The 18,048-nt window shown below is 42.2% G+C and overlaps 1 protein-coding gene across 1 annotated transcript in view; it reads left to right on the plus strand.

Annotated features, from left to right (window-relative positions):
* The first annotated feature begins 1,259 nt into the window (after positions 1 to 1,259).
* The window catches only part of OTC (ornithine transcarbamylase), a 36,744-nt gene continuing 19,955 nt past the window's right edge, over positions 1,260 to 18,048 (plus strand). Inside the window, exons 1-4 of the mRNA XM_038370767.2 lie at positions 1,260 to 1,413; positions 6,892 to 7,030; positions 7,634 to 7,715; positions 14,277 to 14,364. Coding sequence (XP_038226695.1) covers positions 1,337 to 1,413; positions 6,892 to 7,030; positions 7,634 to 7,715; positions 14,277 to 14,364 — 386 coding nt within the window. The 5' untranslated portion in view covers positions 1,260 to 1,336. The remainder of the gene's footprint in view (positions 1,414 to 6,891; positions 7,031 to 7,633; positions 7,716 to 14,276; positions 14,365 to 18,048) is intronic.

An 18,048-nucleotide genomic window follows, 5' to 3' on the forward strand; every position in this document is an offset into this window, starting at 1 on the left:
GCTTTTGAGCTACACAGAGCTCTTCTTCAGCGTTTTGCCCTCCAACCGAAGTTGGTCCAATAAAAGATTTACTTCACTCACCTTGTTTCTCTAATATCCTGGGACCAATAAGGCTAGAACAACACTGTACACAAAGAAACATATAGGCCATTAAACAAAAAGACAACATTTTTCTTGTTGATTACTTAGGAAGCTTTGGAAAGATTTGCACTAGTTTATGGGATCATTACAAAACATTAAACAAATGTGATCATGAAAAACAGAAAACTGGAACAAGATTAAAAAACAAAGAAATGAGGATCAATTCTTCTTCTCAATTCAGTGGGAAAACTCCCATTATTTTCAGTTGAGGCAGCATAAAACCAAAGTTACCAAGAATATATGAAGCTTCTAGATGAGTTTCTGACTGTAGCGGATAAAAAAATGCAATCAAAGGAGCATATTTTTCAGTACCATAATTTACCAAGTATAGGGTGACCAAATGTCCTGTTTTTGGCCAGGACAGTCCATTTTTAAGTCCTTGATCAGTTGGCAAGAGCAAACAGAATAAATGCCCACTTTTGCCAGAATAGTAGGGTGCGGAGGAATGTGCGGGGTGGGGGGAGGCGAGTGGCAATGCCAGCCCCATGCAGGGCTCAAGCAGGGTGCAGGCAGGGCTCAAACGAGCAGTGATCACACTCCAGCCTCACAAGGGGGAGGGAAGGTGGTGAGCGGCTTGGGCCAGCCCTGCAGACAGGGAGGGGGGCGCTTTGGGCTAGCCCATGCAGTGTCCCATTTTCCCTTTAGGAAATATGGTCACCCTAACCAAATATTGTAAGCAGCTTAAGATGAAGGGGTAAATTTCCAGAGACAAACAACATGATTAAACTCTTTAACCTCATTGGGAATCTTACATGTAGAGCACCGTGGCACAATTTGAAAGTTTACTCCTAAAACGCAAACAATTTTAGAACACTTAAAAATAAATTTTGCTGCTCCACATTCTTCTTAGTCTTTATCCACCATCTTACTCTCATGTACAAATATCTAACTGCATGGCATTGTTAAGAAATAATATTGATACTGCCATAATGTAATGCTCCCTCATGTAAACACACAATGAGTTGTGCAACTGACCTTGTGTGAAACATCTATCTGTAAAATCTGAATAAGGGGAGATTCAACCTCAGCTCTCAGCTGGCTGAAATTTCACAACTAGGAAAATGCAAGATAAGGTTGCCTCATCATGATGCTACCTTTGCTCTCTCCCTGAAGCATAAGGCATTCTCTGCTTCATATAACTTCAGATTAGTTGACTTTGCTCCCAGGACTAAGGCAACTTTCATTCTAAAAGAAAATGCTCTTTAATTTGCGGAACCTCCTCAGTGCTGCAACTTTAAGAAAGAGCAGCAAGCAACTGGTGCAACATTTTCGGTAAGTGTATCATTTAGATTTGTCCTTCAGTTAGCAACATTGAATCATAAACCTGGAAACTAAAGTAATGGAGAGAGATCAGTATCTCAGCTAAAGGCCTCCTTCAGTGTTCTTAGAACTGTTTTGCTCTTTGTTTTCAGGCAGCAGGCTGTAATTGCACATGAGATGGGAGGGTTTTTATCCTTTCACTTTTCAGTCCTTCTGGAATCATGTTCCATTCTTTGCAAATGGTTAGCAGCACACACTGCAATATTTGTTTTTTCTTAAATTCAATTAATCTTTGAGTGCTGGAGGCACCATCATCATGTATCATAAATACCCAATCACATATCTGAATATAATGTAAGGGAATGTAATTTCTACAGACAAGTATTTTGATCAAATACTGAAGGGGAAAATTCTCCTTTCACAGCTACACGGTGAATTTCAGCTTCAGTGTTCTGCTCTCTCTCTCCATATAATCCATGCATGCCGGAAGAGCATAATACCAGGGTCAAGACTAAGCATGGAGATCTGAGAGCAGCACTTTGATGTAATTGTTTCAACAGTGTAGATTGGGCATCTCATGTGTGCCTCTGAAAAATACATCTATGACAATATTTAATTACACCATTTTCAATTCTTGTCACAACTTGAAGAACAAGTTAAAATTAGAGATTTAGGGCTTGACTCTATATCACTGAGATCTTTGGGTGTTTTGACATTCACTCCAATGGGAACAGGATATAACTAGTTTTAAGCATTCAAAAACTGTATGCAAGGGTTACATATGCACAGATCCTATTAAATTATAAAAGTCATTTTCATTTGTCTTCTTTCTCCTTTGGACCAGTTTGAAAATGTTTTCTGAGCTCTCTGATTTATTCATCCCTGCATATGAAGGATGCCCTGTAATAGTCCAGCTTTGCATTTGCATTGCTGGTGACTAGCAAAATCTTGCTTTGGTTAGCAAACTTGATATGGAAGTCATTATGGGGAAATAACTACAGTGGCTCCCCTTTCTCAAATGTGGCTACATAACTTAATTGGGCTGTCTATGCTATTTTTACAGACTCACTTTTTTAGCCATAACTACCTTCTAAATCGGATTATAAGGGAGACTATGTTAACACAACCATTACTAATTTAAGATATCACCATAAGCTCTGATCAATGCCAGCTAACCAAATGATGGTTTAGAGCTCCAGGAAGTCAACCAGTTATAATAATGATTTAAGGAAATTGCCTTTCTCACTCAAAAAGAAAAAACCTATTTTGATGATTTTTCACATTACACATTGATTTTGCTTCCCTGTATACCAACTGCCACTAGTATTTATTTGGTCAGTTATGCCTCATTTGAAAAGACACTGGCAGCCCTGAAAGGAACACTACACATTACTGAGGACCATAGCTAATAAATCTTGAAGATCAGTTTGGTCATGGAGAATTTGGCTGAAATTTTTTTAGGGCTGGAAACAATAAAATGTTAGAGACAACTCAGTGAGGGAAAGTGGAGTGACTAAGGAGCAAGAGGTTGCAGAGCCAGAGAAGTAGAACTAATGCATGGGCCCCAAATTATGGTGACATTTAACATTAGGCTTCAGATGATCTGCTAAAAATCTGGGAGTCAAATATTTGAATATTTCCATTTGCTCCCCAGAGCCATTCAGAAAAAAGCAAACAAACAAACAAAAACCCATGCCATATCTTTATGTTCCAATCAATTCAGTGATCTGCTCACCCTGCCCTAATCTAAAAAAAGGGAAACAATTAAGAAACAAAGTTTCCTTACAATATATATCTGTAAAAGTTAGAAGCAGAATCACATTTAAGCTGTTATTTAGTCTGCCTTGCTATTTTATTTTTCATGAGATTGTGAGGACTACCCAATACATATGAAGGTTCAAAGTCAAATCTGCTCTTCAGCGCCCTGGTATATGTCAGTGTGTATCTTGTAAAATCAACTAGAGCACTTGAACATATATGCAAGTGAAGGATTTTGCTGGCTATACCATATCTGTATTGGTTGCAAGGTGCTTTGCAACTGAGTGCTTTGTGTGCTTTTTAGTTGTTTTCTTAGGTATTCAATTTGAAATTTTATTTTACTGCTTTATTTTTATTGTATTTTATTTTTAAGTTTTGCTAGACAAAGGTATAAATAGATCTCGATAGCCCACAGGACCTATCCCTTCAGAAATATCTCACTAAGAACAACAGAACACATAGATTTAAAAATTAGGATTTACTAGTTTGTTGGGTTAACAAACATTGTGAACTTCAAAGCCAGATTTCCAAAGGGATTTAGGGGTCTAGATATATGGCTAGGCATCTAGTGGAATTTACAAAATCTCCTAACCATGAGAATTAGGTGCTTTTGTATATTGCACTAGACGAGTAACTACTACCAGAGCTGGCAGGAAAATGGAATTTCCCTCCCAGTGGAAAATTTCCATGTGTTGAAGAAAAAAATTGTTCCAAGTCAGGGCAAAATCAAAAAAATCAAAAATATTCTGGAGAGGAAAATTCTGAAAAATTCCTTTCTGGGAGAACCAGAAATGGGAGCCTTCAGCTTGATCCTCACTGCCTGACTCCAAGGGTAGCTGCCACTTTGTGTTGTCTGACTCCTCAGAGAGCTGTTTGCTTGCAGAGTTAGGAAGCTCCATGTGGCAGCTGCCCAGCAGGCTGGGGAGCCTGGGCTAGCAGGAAACTAGGCAGGCTGGTTTCTATGGAAAGTTTCAATGGATGTACCACCTTCCCACAGAATGTTTCCACAAAGTAGCATTTTCTGGAGGAAAAGTTCTGTCTTAAAATTTTCAACCAGCTCTACTACACATGTCTTTAGGTGCCTGTCTTTGTAAACCTGGCTCAGAGCTACTAAAATACAACTAATAGATGTTTGTTACTAAGCAAATGTAAAATAATTATGGGTGAGGTTTCCAAAAGTGCTCCAGGTTGGCCTTACTCTGCACCCAAGGAAGTCAGTGGTATTTTACCATTGCTTTCGCACAGTTATACCAATGCTTGTGAAAATTCCATCCTATAATAACCTGTCAGTGCCAGATTTAAAAAACAATGTGGGCTACTCTAGGGTGCCCATACATCCTGTTTTGGCTGGGACAGTCCCTTTTTTAAGCCCTGTAAGTTGGCAAGAGCAAATGGGACAAATGCCCCCTTTTGTCAAAAAAGCAGGGTGCAGATGAATATGTGAGGGGATGAGCAGCGATACCAGCCCTATATGGGGGGGAGGTAGGGCTCGAGTGAGCAGCCATGCCAGCCCCAGCCTTGCGCAGAGGGGGCAGACAGGGCTCGCAAGCAGTGATGCCAGCCCTGTGCGTGGATGGGTGCTTGAGCCATCCCCATGTGCGGGGAGTAGGGGACTTGGGCAAATGGCTCAGGCCAGACCCATGGAGGTTGGGGGGTGGTTGGGCTAGCCCCACATAGTGTCCCATTTTCCCTTTGGTAAATACGGTCATAAGGCTACTCTTATTCCTTGTTTCTATGCTATACATATCCCCTGAAACAGATATCACTTTTTTGGTGGGGGGGGGCAATCCAGTCTGATGCTGCAGTTATTTCATATACAAAACTCCCTGATGTTAACAGGTGTTGTGTGTGAATGTGCAGAATGAGTGCAGGATCAGGCCCAGATGCTAGTGCACAGTACTAACCGCTTCTGACCAGGTAGAAATCTTTTTGAATCTTCTGAATCCTTTTAAATAGGAAAGTTTTCAATTGACATTCCTGTGCCAACATTGGTGGAATCTCTTTTTGTGCTAGATCCTCCACCCACTGACATCCATGAGTGTTCTGCAATTGACTTCAGTGGGAGCAAGGTTGCAGCATATATCTTTAATGGCTAGAATAGCCTCTTTGGGGATAGTTTTCCTTGCCCCTGGGGATACAACCAGGTTAGCTTAGCTGTGGATCCAGTGGTGACCCAGCACTCCCTGCAGCCCACCATCCCTCTGCATGAGAGCATATAGTGAATCCTGATAGGCTGGGCTTTATGCCACGCAAGACAATTGCCCCACATCCTGCCCCTGCTTGTGCAGCTACTGCATCATTTCCATTGCAAGGAAGCCCCCTGCACCAAAAGAGTTGAGGACAGAATTTACCTGGTGGAGCAAACATTTTTAAAGGGGTCAGTAATAAAACAGTGTTTAGAATGGATAGTTTCAGTTATAGGGAGAACTACTGCTTCTTGGGTTGAAAACGTGACAGACTGTGAGATCTGTCGTATTTGCACATGAAGATTTAAGAACTGCAGTGACTGTGTGTGGTACCACAACTGGAAGGTCTGGGACCTCGTGTGTGCAGAGTTCCATGTCCTGCCTATGCCAGGGGGATTGTAGAAAAAGAGTCCCACTAGTTTGACATAATGGTAAAGACAGCAGAAGCTTCCAGAGCTTCATATGGCACTGGTGCTCCCATTCAGCTCAACTGCTAGTAGAACTCCTGGGGATTTTTTGTCTGAAATTCCTGGCCTCAAAGACCTGTCAGCTGGAAGCAGTTTCAACTGAGCATTGGCTTGAGGCTGAACTCAGGAATGGACTGGAGTTGAAAGTATTTGCAAATAAAACCCCACCAACTCCATTCATTTATTATTGTATTATTCTTGGTGTTTTGACTCTGATCTAATTAAAGTCACTGCAATTAATGAGAAAGACATACTTGGCTTAGGACCTTCTAAGCTTTAGTAATAGTGAAGTGCAAGTTGTGTTATAATAAAGAGGGTTGCGGATATAATCAGTCCCTGTTTAGCAGAGAAAGGGTTAAATTACCTATCAGTCTCCATTATTCGGTTTAAGGTTATAGGAATATTGGCTTTTCTCTGCTGTTTGATCAAGTCATGTGCCATATAAGATAATATGAACTTTGCAGTGTCACTTCTGTGGGAGATTATAAACATTCCATTTCATCTGGTTCTGGAATGAGCCCTCAAACCTACTCCCTTATCAAATATTGAGCAATGAGCTGCTGGTTTCTCTTATTGGCAATATCAGTTTCTGGAAACGAATTTGAAAATTTGTGCATGTGGTTCACAAATCAAACGTTATTTATATCCATATGAGCAGTCCTGGGCCAGCACCCCAAAGTTGGGATTGGGAAAAAGAGCACAAGGAGCCATCTTGCCCCAACTCTTTGCACTTCTGTTCAAAACAAGCTACAACGTAGCCTTAAGTGTTTAACCAGACCCTGAGTGGTTTTCTACATTTGGGTTTATTTGATTATATAACCTAGATACAGATATTATAAGAAACAAAATCAGTTTCATTGATGATAATAAGAGAGATGGTTACAATGGTGATTAATATAGCGAACAACACAGTGTTGTAGCTGTGTGAGATGAAAAGTCACAAACTAATTATCACAGGCCATGAAGGTTATCTCACTGCATCAAATGATGGTAGTGAAAGAGATTTAGCTGGTTGTACATTAGCTTTAGCACGCGCAACAAATTAATACCCAATGACAAAGAGCCTGTTTTTGGTGTAGGTCTGGGCAAGCAACTCAAACTAATGTTAATCTGAAAGGTCGTGACCTCCTAACTCTTCAAAATTACACAGCAGAAGAAATAAAGTATTTGCTATGGACGGCATCAGATTTGAAACAAAGAATAAAGGACAAGGGTGAGGTATGTAAAATTTCAATTAAAATCCATTGTGCTTGTTCAGTCACTCAGCTCACCAAATCAAGATTGTCATACAAGATCATGTGAATCAGCAACTAAACTGGCTTGTCCTAAACAACCACTTCAACTCTTAATTAGTGTAAATTGTTTACATCAAACGAAGGGCCAGCCAGTAAAAGGCAAAGTGTTATTCTTTGGATGAAGTAGGGGATTTATGCTGTTCAAAGGTGTGTACCCCTTATCTAATTCCCTGTTATTGGATATTCCCAATGATTTTCAGTTAGGCTACATGCAGAAGTAAAGGTTTGCAGGAATAGGAGCATTATTCTGTATGTAGTGTGGGAGCAAGATAAGAGTCAGAGATCTCTCTCATTTGTTTAAAATGACAAAACAAAAAAATGTAGATGCTTTTTGCCCCTAGAACTTTCTGTTTCTCCCAAACTCTTCCCAATGCTAGTGACTACTTCGGCGGGGCAGGGGATTAGAACTGATACAATTACTGTTTTTATTATTAGTTTCCTGCAGCCATTAAACTGTGAAGAAAATATTAGATAATGGATAATGAGTGAACAATTTTCCAAATCCCCTTCCATTCTTGTTTTTCAGTATTTGCCTCTGTTGCAAGGAAAATCTTTAGCCATGATTTTTGAGAAAAGAAGTACCCGAACAAGATTATCCACAGAAACAGGTAAATCTAGACAAAACCATGTTATAATAAATACTTTCTCTGCAGAGTACATTTGTCCATATCGTGAAACCATTACTTAATCATGTAGTTAGCAGTTTCTACTTAGAAGACATCTGAGGTTGGAGAGCAGCAAGGATGAAAGTCAAGTCTGAGCAGAATGGTAGTTTACTGGACAGTATGAGCAGTGTCTTGTTCCTTTATGCCTCATTAATACTACAGACACATCTCTTTGGTCACTAAAATCTCCCAGGGTCAACTCTAAACAAGTTAGAACTGAAATAAAAGAACAGGAAGCAGAAGGTTTTCATGATGTAAGCTTCATGCCATATTAGCTAGCTGTACGCTTTCCCTACACTCATTTTAGAAATAAAACCAATTTAATCCTGCACAGGCTGTCATAACTAACATCTTTCTAATTTATTATGCATGACTGTTGTCAGTCTCAAGGCTCGTCTACATGGAAATTTAGTGTGCGGTAAGCCAGGACGTGAACACAAGCCTGCTAAGTGTTAAGTCACCATGTAGACCCTGCTACTGTGCACTACAAGTTCCGTAGTGTGCTTTGACATACTGTTGTTTGACACAGTGGTATGCCGGAGCACGATATGGAATTTTTAGTGAGTGGCAGCAAGGTCCCTACAACTAGAAAGCTAGTGCACTGTCCATTCACACACTGGTTTGCTGCACCCTCAGGCTTCATGTAGACAAGCCCTCAGAGTATGGGTTTAGACTGAGAATCATAGCAACATCTTGATTTAAATTAGAGAAAAAAGAAAAACTCCATGACTACCTCTAGAGAAACAAAACTTGATGGGATGGAGGAACAGGGATACTGGCCTAATAATACTAGGCACTGTAGACATGGATGCTAAAAAAATAAACACATACATAACGCTACTCATCTTCTTAGCAGATGCTTACGTGTTTGCAGGATTGGGCCCATATGTTTTTGCACAGACCTAACCATTCTAACATTGCATCCAAGAAATCATTTAGGATTGGTGTTCTCTTTATGGAGACATTTATACCCACCAGGTGAGGAAATCTTTGCTCCCACATTTACCCTAAAGTAAACTGTATTGGGCCCAACCTCCCTCAAGTAGAATTGTCCCATGTAAGGGACAGGTAACTTTGTAAGGCCCCTCTCAGTGAGGTTCATCCAGATTTCTCTGTAAGAAGCAAGAGAGAATATAGGAAGAAGGGGAGGAAGGAGCAGACTTTTCTGCTCTCAAGTCTGAAGATTCCCCCAAAATACATATGAATCTTAAGCAATCTGAGGCGCCACAGGTGTCTGCACGGAGGTCCTGTGTCTTCATGCTGACTCCATGCCCCTCTCTACTCCTTCTTCCAGATCACGATCAGCATAGCTTCAGAGGGGTTTCAACTAAGGTGACCAGACAGCAAGTGTGAAAAATCGGGGAAAAAAGCTGGTGGGGAGTAATAGGCGCCTATATAGAAAAAGCCCCAAATATCAGGACTGTCCCTATCGGTCACCCTAGTTTCAACCCCGGACCAATGTACCGATAACTCCCTTTAAGGTCAGCCTTCCCCCTTATACATCAGACCTCATAGAGACACCTACTGTCAGTCTCCTGCACTTGTGCACCAGGCACGTATCAGACTGTTCCCTGCACCCCCTCCTCTGTCTAGGACAGATACAGACATCATGTTGCCCTTTGCTTCTAAGATCTGGCTTCCACAGCAGATTCATGTATTCCCCCTCCTTCCACCTCCATGGTAATTCTGTACATCCCAGCTGCTATTTAAGAAGAAATGGCAGCTTCCTCTGCAATCAGAACAAATGCCTCACACTCCTTTGTTGTGAAATAAATTCATTTCCTACCAATTTTCTAAAGTGTAAGTGAGGCCTACACTGATTATTTGCAAGACTTCAGAGGCACACATTATCTCTAATGGCATTTCTCAGGCACAAATCGCTCTGAGGTCTTGAAAAAGGTCACGTGTGAGCCATGGCTTTGATAATCTGTCCTCATGAATTTGCGTAAGCAAATATTACAACACTCCATTAAGCTGGTGGACAATTGAGCTGGAAATGTATTTCACTATGGCACAGTGCAATATTTAAGAGTGTGTTAACATTGTGGAAATGTTAAAAAAAAAAAAAAAAAAAAGAGAGAGAGATCCTGCCATTCTCATATCTTTATAAAACTCAGTTCTTGAAAAAATAAATACATGTTAATTTGCAATGCTTTATGAGAGCATATTTTACATTTGTAGTTCTTCCAACATGTATTATTTCTAACTCATTATTCTGATAGGATTTGAAATGTAATGAAGAAATGGTGTTCTTTTGAACAAATACAATCTTGATGTTAATTTGATACACTCAAGATTTCTAGTACATGTATTATTTTAGCATCTTATTAAGATTAAAACTATTAGTGTAAATTAAGAATCGTCAATAACTTTCAGTGTTTGTAAAATAAACTAATTTTTTCAGAACCTACCAAATTTATTACTATCACTTCCTATTACAGTGGGAAAGTTCATCTGTTTGCAGTTACAGTCCTATACTCATTCTATGTAAACATACTCACAGTCCTTGTGTGTTGAAAAAAGTGCATTCCATATGGTTATATATTGGCTGTAAAATAAAGCTTCCTCTGTCATGGTATAAAGGTGAATGCCATTCTGTGTTTCCATTATATCTGGCATAAATCATGCCACCTCTCAGTCATGTCTTGCCTCTCCAATTGTAACTGCACTTAAATATCAGTGAACTGACTGGTAGTAAATCAGGCCATTCTACAGACACTGAAATATGGGCAATATGCTGCAAGTTTGAAATAGGGGAGGGACACACAACTAATACTCCACGTTGAGGGCAACTTCAGATATATTCTTTTATGTCATAAGACCCAGGGCCTGATTCCTCTATAGTGGAATACCACTATCAACTACAAAGGAATTACTCCCAATTCACACCAGTGTGAAAGAAAAATGAGGTCCATAATGGTATAAACATACCATGTACATATATTCGCACAAAGTTGCATCATTTTACATCATCCTAAAGAATGAGTGAAGCATATCAGGGAATACACTACCTGGCATTTAGAATGCCCAGTAGTGGATACTGTCTAAACTGGCTATACTACTAAGGCAGATTACTTTGGTAGATTGTTATCCTCTTCCAAAGCTATCCTTAAAAATATTCATTAGGTTTCAGACTTCAGCCTAATTGCTGAATGTTCCCCTAATTCAGTGGGTCTCAACTGTGGTCCACGCTTGTTCAGGGAAAGCCCCTGGCGAACCGGACCGCTTTGTTTACCTGCCGCATCCGCAGATTCAGTCAATCGCGGCTCCCACTGGCCGTGGTTCACCGCTCCAGGCCAATGGGGGCTGCGGGAATGGCAGCCACCACTTCCCGCAGCCCCCATTGGCCTGGAGTGGCGAACCGCAGCCAGTGGGAGCTGCGATTGGTTGAATCTGCGGATGCGGCAGGTAAACAAACCGGCCCAGTTCGCCAGGGGCTTTCCCTGAGCAAGCGGTGGACCACAGTTGAGAACCACTGCCCTAATTGCTGCTAAGTAGAGCTTTTAATTTTAAATCTTTAAAATGCATTTTCTACATGCCAAATTCTGTCAGGCAGTGCCAGCCAACTCACAGCAGAAGTGGAAGAGCAATGAGGAAATTGGCCACTCTGAGAGAGATTATTCCTCAGGGCCTCCATGATAAAACCAAGCTGTTGAGGTCTGTGGGTGAGGATCTCAGCCCATGACTCTACAATGATAGGCGTGCACAACTTTCTGCACCTTGACATCTCATTTTGTAACAAGCCCCCAGATAACTTTTTATAGGAGATTGTAACTGGGTGGTCATTTTACTGAGTGCTCCCTCATAGGTAGGGGTCACTTTGCAGGCACTCTACTCTGTAAGCACCCTTTCACAGGCCCCTTAAGAACACCATATAATCTCTTTTTTGGTTAACCACCCAGGGCTGGTTTAATAACAGAAATGGTTCAAGCAATCCTCAAAATCCCCCAGATAAAGTCCATAACCATAACACAAAAGTCAATACAGTGTTCACCCTTGTTCTTTTGCTACACACAGAACTCTTCCTCTGTCCCAGTCTACTCCACCCAAAGCTGCCAATCCCCATCTTTCTGACTGGAGTTCAGCCCTCTGGCCATGGCTTCATTCTTCTGTCAGCTCTAGCCTGTACATTCCAAACCCCCTGTATCAATCCAGTACTTTCCTACAAGCACCTTTCTTATTTCATGAATTTTCTCCCCTTCACTCCATCCACCTACTGCCCTTTATAGGAAATTACCTGATTCCATAAAGGCTGCATCTTTAGTAATCAGAGGTGGGTAGCCCCAGGCTTCCAGCCCTTTAAGGGGTAAGCCACACTGCTAGATGTTGAGTGATTTTAAAGAGAAGGATTTGTGGGACCTACAGAGACACGTTCTGCTCTGAGTTATGCGCCACGAAATCTCACTGAAGTGTATATTTTACAAAAGGCACATGTTGCTCTATGGACATATGCTTTGCCTCCTACACACACCTCTTTGTTTCCTTTTTAAAACTGGCCACAGTGAGAAGCATGTGCATGGCTTCATTACCTGTCTCTGCTTTCCAGCATGAGCTCGGGTCCTCACAATAGTTGTTTCGTTTTAGCTACTAATATTCACCCCAAGATCAATCATTTGTAAAGAACAATAGTTGCGGTGTTATTCTTTTAATATGCTTGCAAAAGCACATGTGAAAAGCTGTAGTAATGGCAATGCCTGCTGTGCTATCTGCTGGTGAGAACAACGCTGATCTACTTTAAAACTTCCTTGAGGTTTAACAAAGATACAGTTGCCCAGCACCTTTTGGATCACAGCTTCCCAGACAAAAGAGTCTAAACTCTCCTGTAGTTTATGTGGTCCTCTCTTCACCCTAAATGAAAAACAACATCGGCTTATTTCCAGAAAATGCCGTGTTTAAAGTACTCCTACTTAGCATATGTGCAATATGCCTCAGGTGGCACATGACCAGTATTCATCACCAAATTTGGTCCACTGGTTGGATCCTTAGCTTCCCCTACCCAGCCTAGGTATTGTATTGAGTGGGAGCGTGACATGAACACTGATTCATGCTCCCCTTTAAACTACTGAAGATGTGTTTTCAATTCCAGAGGATAGCGAATTACCGTGACAATGCTGATCTGCCTGTAGGATGCTATGATGATACTAGGGTTTCTTTGGTTACTTCCTATAATCAAAATGGGAGATGGGAAGACCTGCTAGATCACCCAGTCCATTCTCCTGCAAGGGAAGAACTGTTCTCTAGTGCAGTGGTTCTCAAACTAGGGCCACCACTTGTTCAGGGAAAGCCCCTGGCAGGCCGGGCTGGTTTGTTTACCTGCCGCGTCCGCAGGTTCAGCCGATCGTGGCTCCCACTGGCGGTGGTTTGCCGCTCCAGGCCAATGGGGGCTGTGGGAAGCGGCACGGGCCAAGGGACGTGCTGGCCGCCTTTCCTGCAGCCCCCATTGGCCTGGATCGGCGAGCCGCGGCCTGTGGGAGCTGCAATCGGCCGAACCTGCGGACGCGGCAGGTAAACAAACCGGCCCGGCCCGCCAGGGCTTTCCCTGAACAAGTGGTGGCCCTAGTTTGAGAACCACTGCTGTAGTGGATGAAATTTACCCCAGTGCAGAGGAGCCTCACAAGGCTGCTTAAGCCCAATTTAAACCCATAGGCCCAGACCTTCAGCTGCACCAGAGCTACAGTCACTGCATCTGAGCAGCTGGGGCACAAATATGGCTTTAAACCAGCCTTGTGCTCCCTCAAGCATATCAGAGTGATGCTAAATTATGTCCATGTGCAAAAGCCCCCATGGCAACATTCCAGCCAGGCCTCCCCCACCCAGACTATGCCCAACATGCCCTATATGCTGAGGCTGGGAAGGCAGGTGGCATAGGACTATTTCCCCTTATGTTGGGATAATTCTCAACCAACTCTAAGATAGTTGTTATCACACATTGGAGCAGTGAAAAGCAGGCAGAACAGAGGCCAGGATCCGACCCGTACGGTAAAATTCACATCAGTGCAGAGGCCCAGTACTTAAGTCCCACTTAAAATGGTGCATAGGCCTTGTGCCTGCACAGGAGTGAATTTCATCCATAGGGCCTGGTCCTAATCTCCCTTAAACTAGATTTACACAGATGTGTACCTTCACTCAGATCAGTGGCTATAAACTAGATTTACACAGATGTGTACCTTCACTCAGATCAGTGGCTATAAACTAGTGTGAGAAAAGAATAACCCAGCCCTTAATGTGGGGATTCAGTGATATTACCATGCATGACCTTGCATGGATTTTGCCTTGAATTAGGTCTGAAGTGGTGTCTAAAGGCCTTTAGGAGGGCTGTCTGAACTTGAATTGATTTCACCCTATTGTGTATTTACCATAGTTTTGTGAAGTCTGGCATTAAATGTCCCAAACAAGGGGGTGCCTTCCTTACTGTTGTTGTTGCAAATACCCTGTTCTCTAGGATTTATTTTTAAATCTCAAGTTGTAACCATTCAGATTGTGTTTTGTTTTTAATCTTTGCAGGGTTTGCCCTCCTTGGGGGACATCCTTGTTTCCTTACCACTCAGGATATACATTTGGGCATTAACGAGAGTCTCACAGATACAGCACGGTTGGTAAAATATCATGGGATTGTTTTACATATGTGAAAGTGCTAGATCTGGCTGAATTTGGTGAGAAAATGTTGTGAAATAAACACACCAGGTTGCCAATAACTTTTTGCATGGTTTTAGACTCCCCAAGTATTATTTTCCATGAAATTTCAAAGGCACCCAAAATTCTCCACATTTTTGCAGTTTGCAAAAAATTCACTTGTCACCTTTTTGCATTTTTTCCATCCAGTGGGGGTGAATTGAGCCCTTGGATTCCCCCCGCCCATTCTACAGGAAGTTGACCGGAGCTTTTAAAACCACCAAAGTGTGAGGCTATTTCTTGCAGATGCTGTCACTTTGCCTCGCTCCCCATTAAGCCTTTATTAATGACTCATCCAATCTGGAGTATTTTGCTGCTTTCTAAGAAGCCCCTCTGCAGTTTAAGATTTAGGTGTCAGGGCTCAGATGCTCCAAGGTTAGTACCTTTCGAAAGGTCCTTTCTGCTCTGTCGAAAGACACACAACCTCAGGCTCGTCAAGCTCAGTTCGAGAAACACAATCAGCGAGCTGTGGTTTTCTCTCTCCTGCTGACTGTGTTCTTTGTGGTTGTTAGCTGGAGTGATGGTTTCTCAATACTGCATTGCTTTGCCCTCTGCAATGAAATCCAAGGAAAACATAGAAAAAAACCAAACTTTTGGACATTTTAGAGTGTCCTTTTCCACCTTCATCAGTTGAAGGAGAGTGGATATGGGGCAGTGACAATAGAAAGTCAGGCTTGCAGTCTCTTCAGGCTGGATATTGAACACACCAGAATATGCATTCATTGTAATTCATGTTAACATGTTTTACTTAAAGCAACACCCAATGGCTTGCTTTGGTAGCTATACGTGTAGGTTTCTAACACCCATTGAATGATGGGAGCTGCAGAGGGAGGCAGCCTAAGCTGTCATGGAGGCACAGTACAGTCTCAGGTTCCATCTCTGGGTTGTTCCTTTGTTCAGTCCTACTTCATCTCCCTTCTGTTTGAATTCAAATGCTACAATGGGATTCAACCTCATTCTCCCAACGTGACTTTCTTTCTACACCTAAGAATGTTGCCTCAAATGAAACTGCTAGAGCAGCTATTGTTATATACAGGTAAGTCATCCAAACTCACCAGACTACATTTATCCCTGGTGTAACTCCAGTGACATTAGGGACAGGGAAGTATTACAATAGAAGGGGGACAGCTTCCCCTGCTCTATTAAAGGCAGAGGGAGAGCTTCTCCCCCAGCTCGAGAGAGCATTGTTCTCCCAGCCCCTTCCCGCCTGCTGTTTTCTCACTGGCTAGCAGTAAAGTGAGAACACACCATTTAAGAGGGTTTGAAAGCAAGCAGCAGGAAATTGTTAACAGGCTTGAGAGAGGGAAAGGGGATCAAATGGACACAAAAATCACAGTGGCAGCTGGGAGATATTTGCCAAAGCTGGAACGTGAAGACCACATTTGATTGAGGCAAATGTGAGGGGATTTAAAGAGGGACTGGATGTGGTCAGAGCAAAGGTATTTGCAGCTGCACTTTGGATAGAATGAGGTCCATGATGCCAGAGAAGAAAAGTTGCAGTAATTCAAGTGAGAATTGTTTAGAGCAGGGCTAAAGGTTTTTGCTTAAGGAATGGATGGATTTTGGAGAAGGGCAGGATGTGGTGGCAGCATGAAGGTAGGGGTCAAAGGAAAGAGAGAAGTGGAGGGTGGCCTCCTGCCTGCAAACCAAACTGACAGTGAGGGTAGGGAAGTTGCCGAAGGTGATAGAGGAAGGAAGAGAGGATGGTTTGGCAGGGACGATGAGGAGTTAGACTTTGCTGTTAGCAACTGGTTCCAGGGACAGGGGGAAAAGGGTGAGATTTACCAGGGAGAGTACCCCCCACCACTTTAAAAGAAAGCCATCCCCAGGCAATACCGCACCAAAAAAACACAGACCCTGTATTTAGTTTGGAGGCTGTTGGTCATTTACTGACCTGGCAGGCAAACTGCTCTACATAACAAAGATGTTCCGATAGATACAATGGGCCTGCTCCTGATCTGAATAAAGTCAATAGCAAAATCCTTTTTGACTTCCCCAGGAGCAGGACTGAGCCATTCACACAAAGAACAAATGAAAGAACAAATGAAATATTGTGAGTGACCTCCCTAGCATTAAGAAAAGGAGTACTTGTGGCACCTTAGAGACTAACAAATTTATTAGAGCATAAGCTTTCGTGAGCTACAGCTCACTTCATCAGATGCATTGAGCTGTAGCTCACGAAAGCTTATGCTCTAATAAATTTGTTAATCTCTAAGGTGCCACAAGTACTCCTTTTCTTTTTGCGAATACAGACTAACACGGCTGCTACTCTGAAACCTCCCTAGCATTATTAGCATATAGGTGGGTATCACTATAGAAGCCTGGTTCAAGGAGCATGAAAATAAACAGACAATAAAAAACAAGGAATACTGGAGTTTTAACAAGTCTGGAGAGTATTTCAAATAATTACAGCTTCATACCTAGGGCTCTAAAGGCTTAGAAATAGTGGAGGCTGAGGCTTAATGTAAAGGGAGATAGAGGGCTGTAAAAGGCCCACAGGTTTTATTATAGTTGAAATACAGCCTCGTTGCAGGTCAGTGTTTGTCAGTGTTTCCACTGAGAATATATTTTAGTGACTTATAATTTGGCCATAGCAAAGCTCCTCTGTGCTGTGTAATAGCTCTTAAAGACATACACTTACAAAATAACAGAGTTCTAGCCTATGAAGGGTCTTTAACATTTTCACTGCTGCTTAGTATGTCCGGTTCATCAGGAAAATGGAAACGCTGCCAGCATTCCATGTACCTGCTATGCCATATTGTTCTACTGTGACATCAATGCATGTCACCACACATCATGGCAGCACAGGTGCTGAGCTGCAGCACTGGTACTGAAGCAGTCAGTTGTTAAACTTGACAGTCCACTGAGATGATCAGTGGTCAGTTCCTACATTTGTAAGGGATAGGCTTGCACCCTTGACCTACACACCACTTATACAAGAACAAATATGCCCCAAAGCCATTTTAACAACCCCACTAGTGACTTGTTTCAGAGTAGCAGTCGTGTTAGTCTGTATTCACAAAAAGAAAAGGAGTACTTGTGGCACCTTAGAGACTAACAAATTTATTTGAGCATAAGCTTTCGTGAGCTACAGCTCACTTCATCGGATGCATTCAGTGGAAAATACAATGGGGAGATTTATATACACACACAGAGAACATGAAACAATGAGTTTTATCATACACACTGTAAGGAGAGTGACCATTTAAGATGAGCTATTACCAGCAGGTGCGGGGGGGGGAGGATGAAGAAAACCTTTTGTGGTGATAATCAAGGTGGGCCATTTCCAGCAGTTGACAAGAACGTTTGAGGAACAGGGAAGGTAAGTTTAGTGGTCAGTAGGTTTCCGATATAGGGTGGTGTTTATGTGACCGTCGCTTATTAGCACCATAGTGTCCAGGAAGTGGATCTCTTGGGTGGACTGGTACCGGCTGAGGTTGATGGTGGGATGGAAATTGTTGAAATCATGGTGGAATTCCTCAAGGGCTTCTTTTCCATGGGTCCAGATGATGAAGATGTCATCAATGTAGCGCAAGTAGAGTAGGGGCATTAGGGGCACAAATCAGATGTCAAGAATTATAACATTCAAAAACCAGTTGGAGAA

The sequence above is a fragment of the Dermochelys coriacea genome, chromosome 1 (genome assembly GCF_009764565.3).
Source record: "Dermochelys coriacea isolate rDerCor1 chromosome 1, rDerCor1.pri.v4, whole genome shotgun sequence".
NCBI classification, from domain to species: domain Eukaryota; kingdom Metazoa; phylum Chordata; order Testudines; family Dermochelyidae; genus Dermochelys; species Dermochelys coriacea.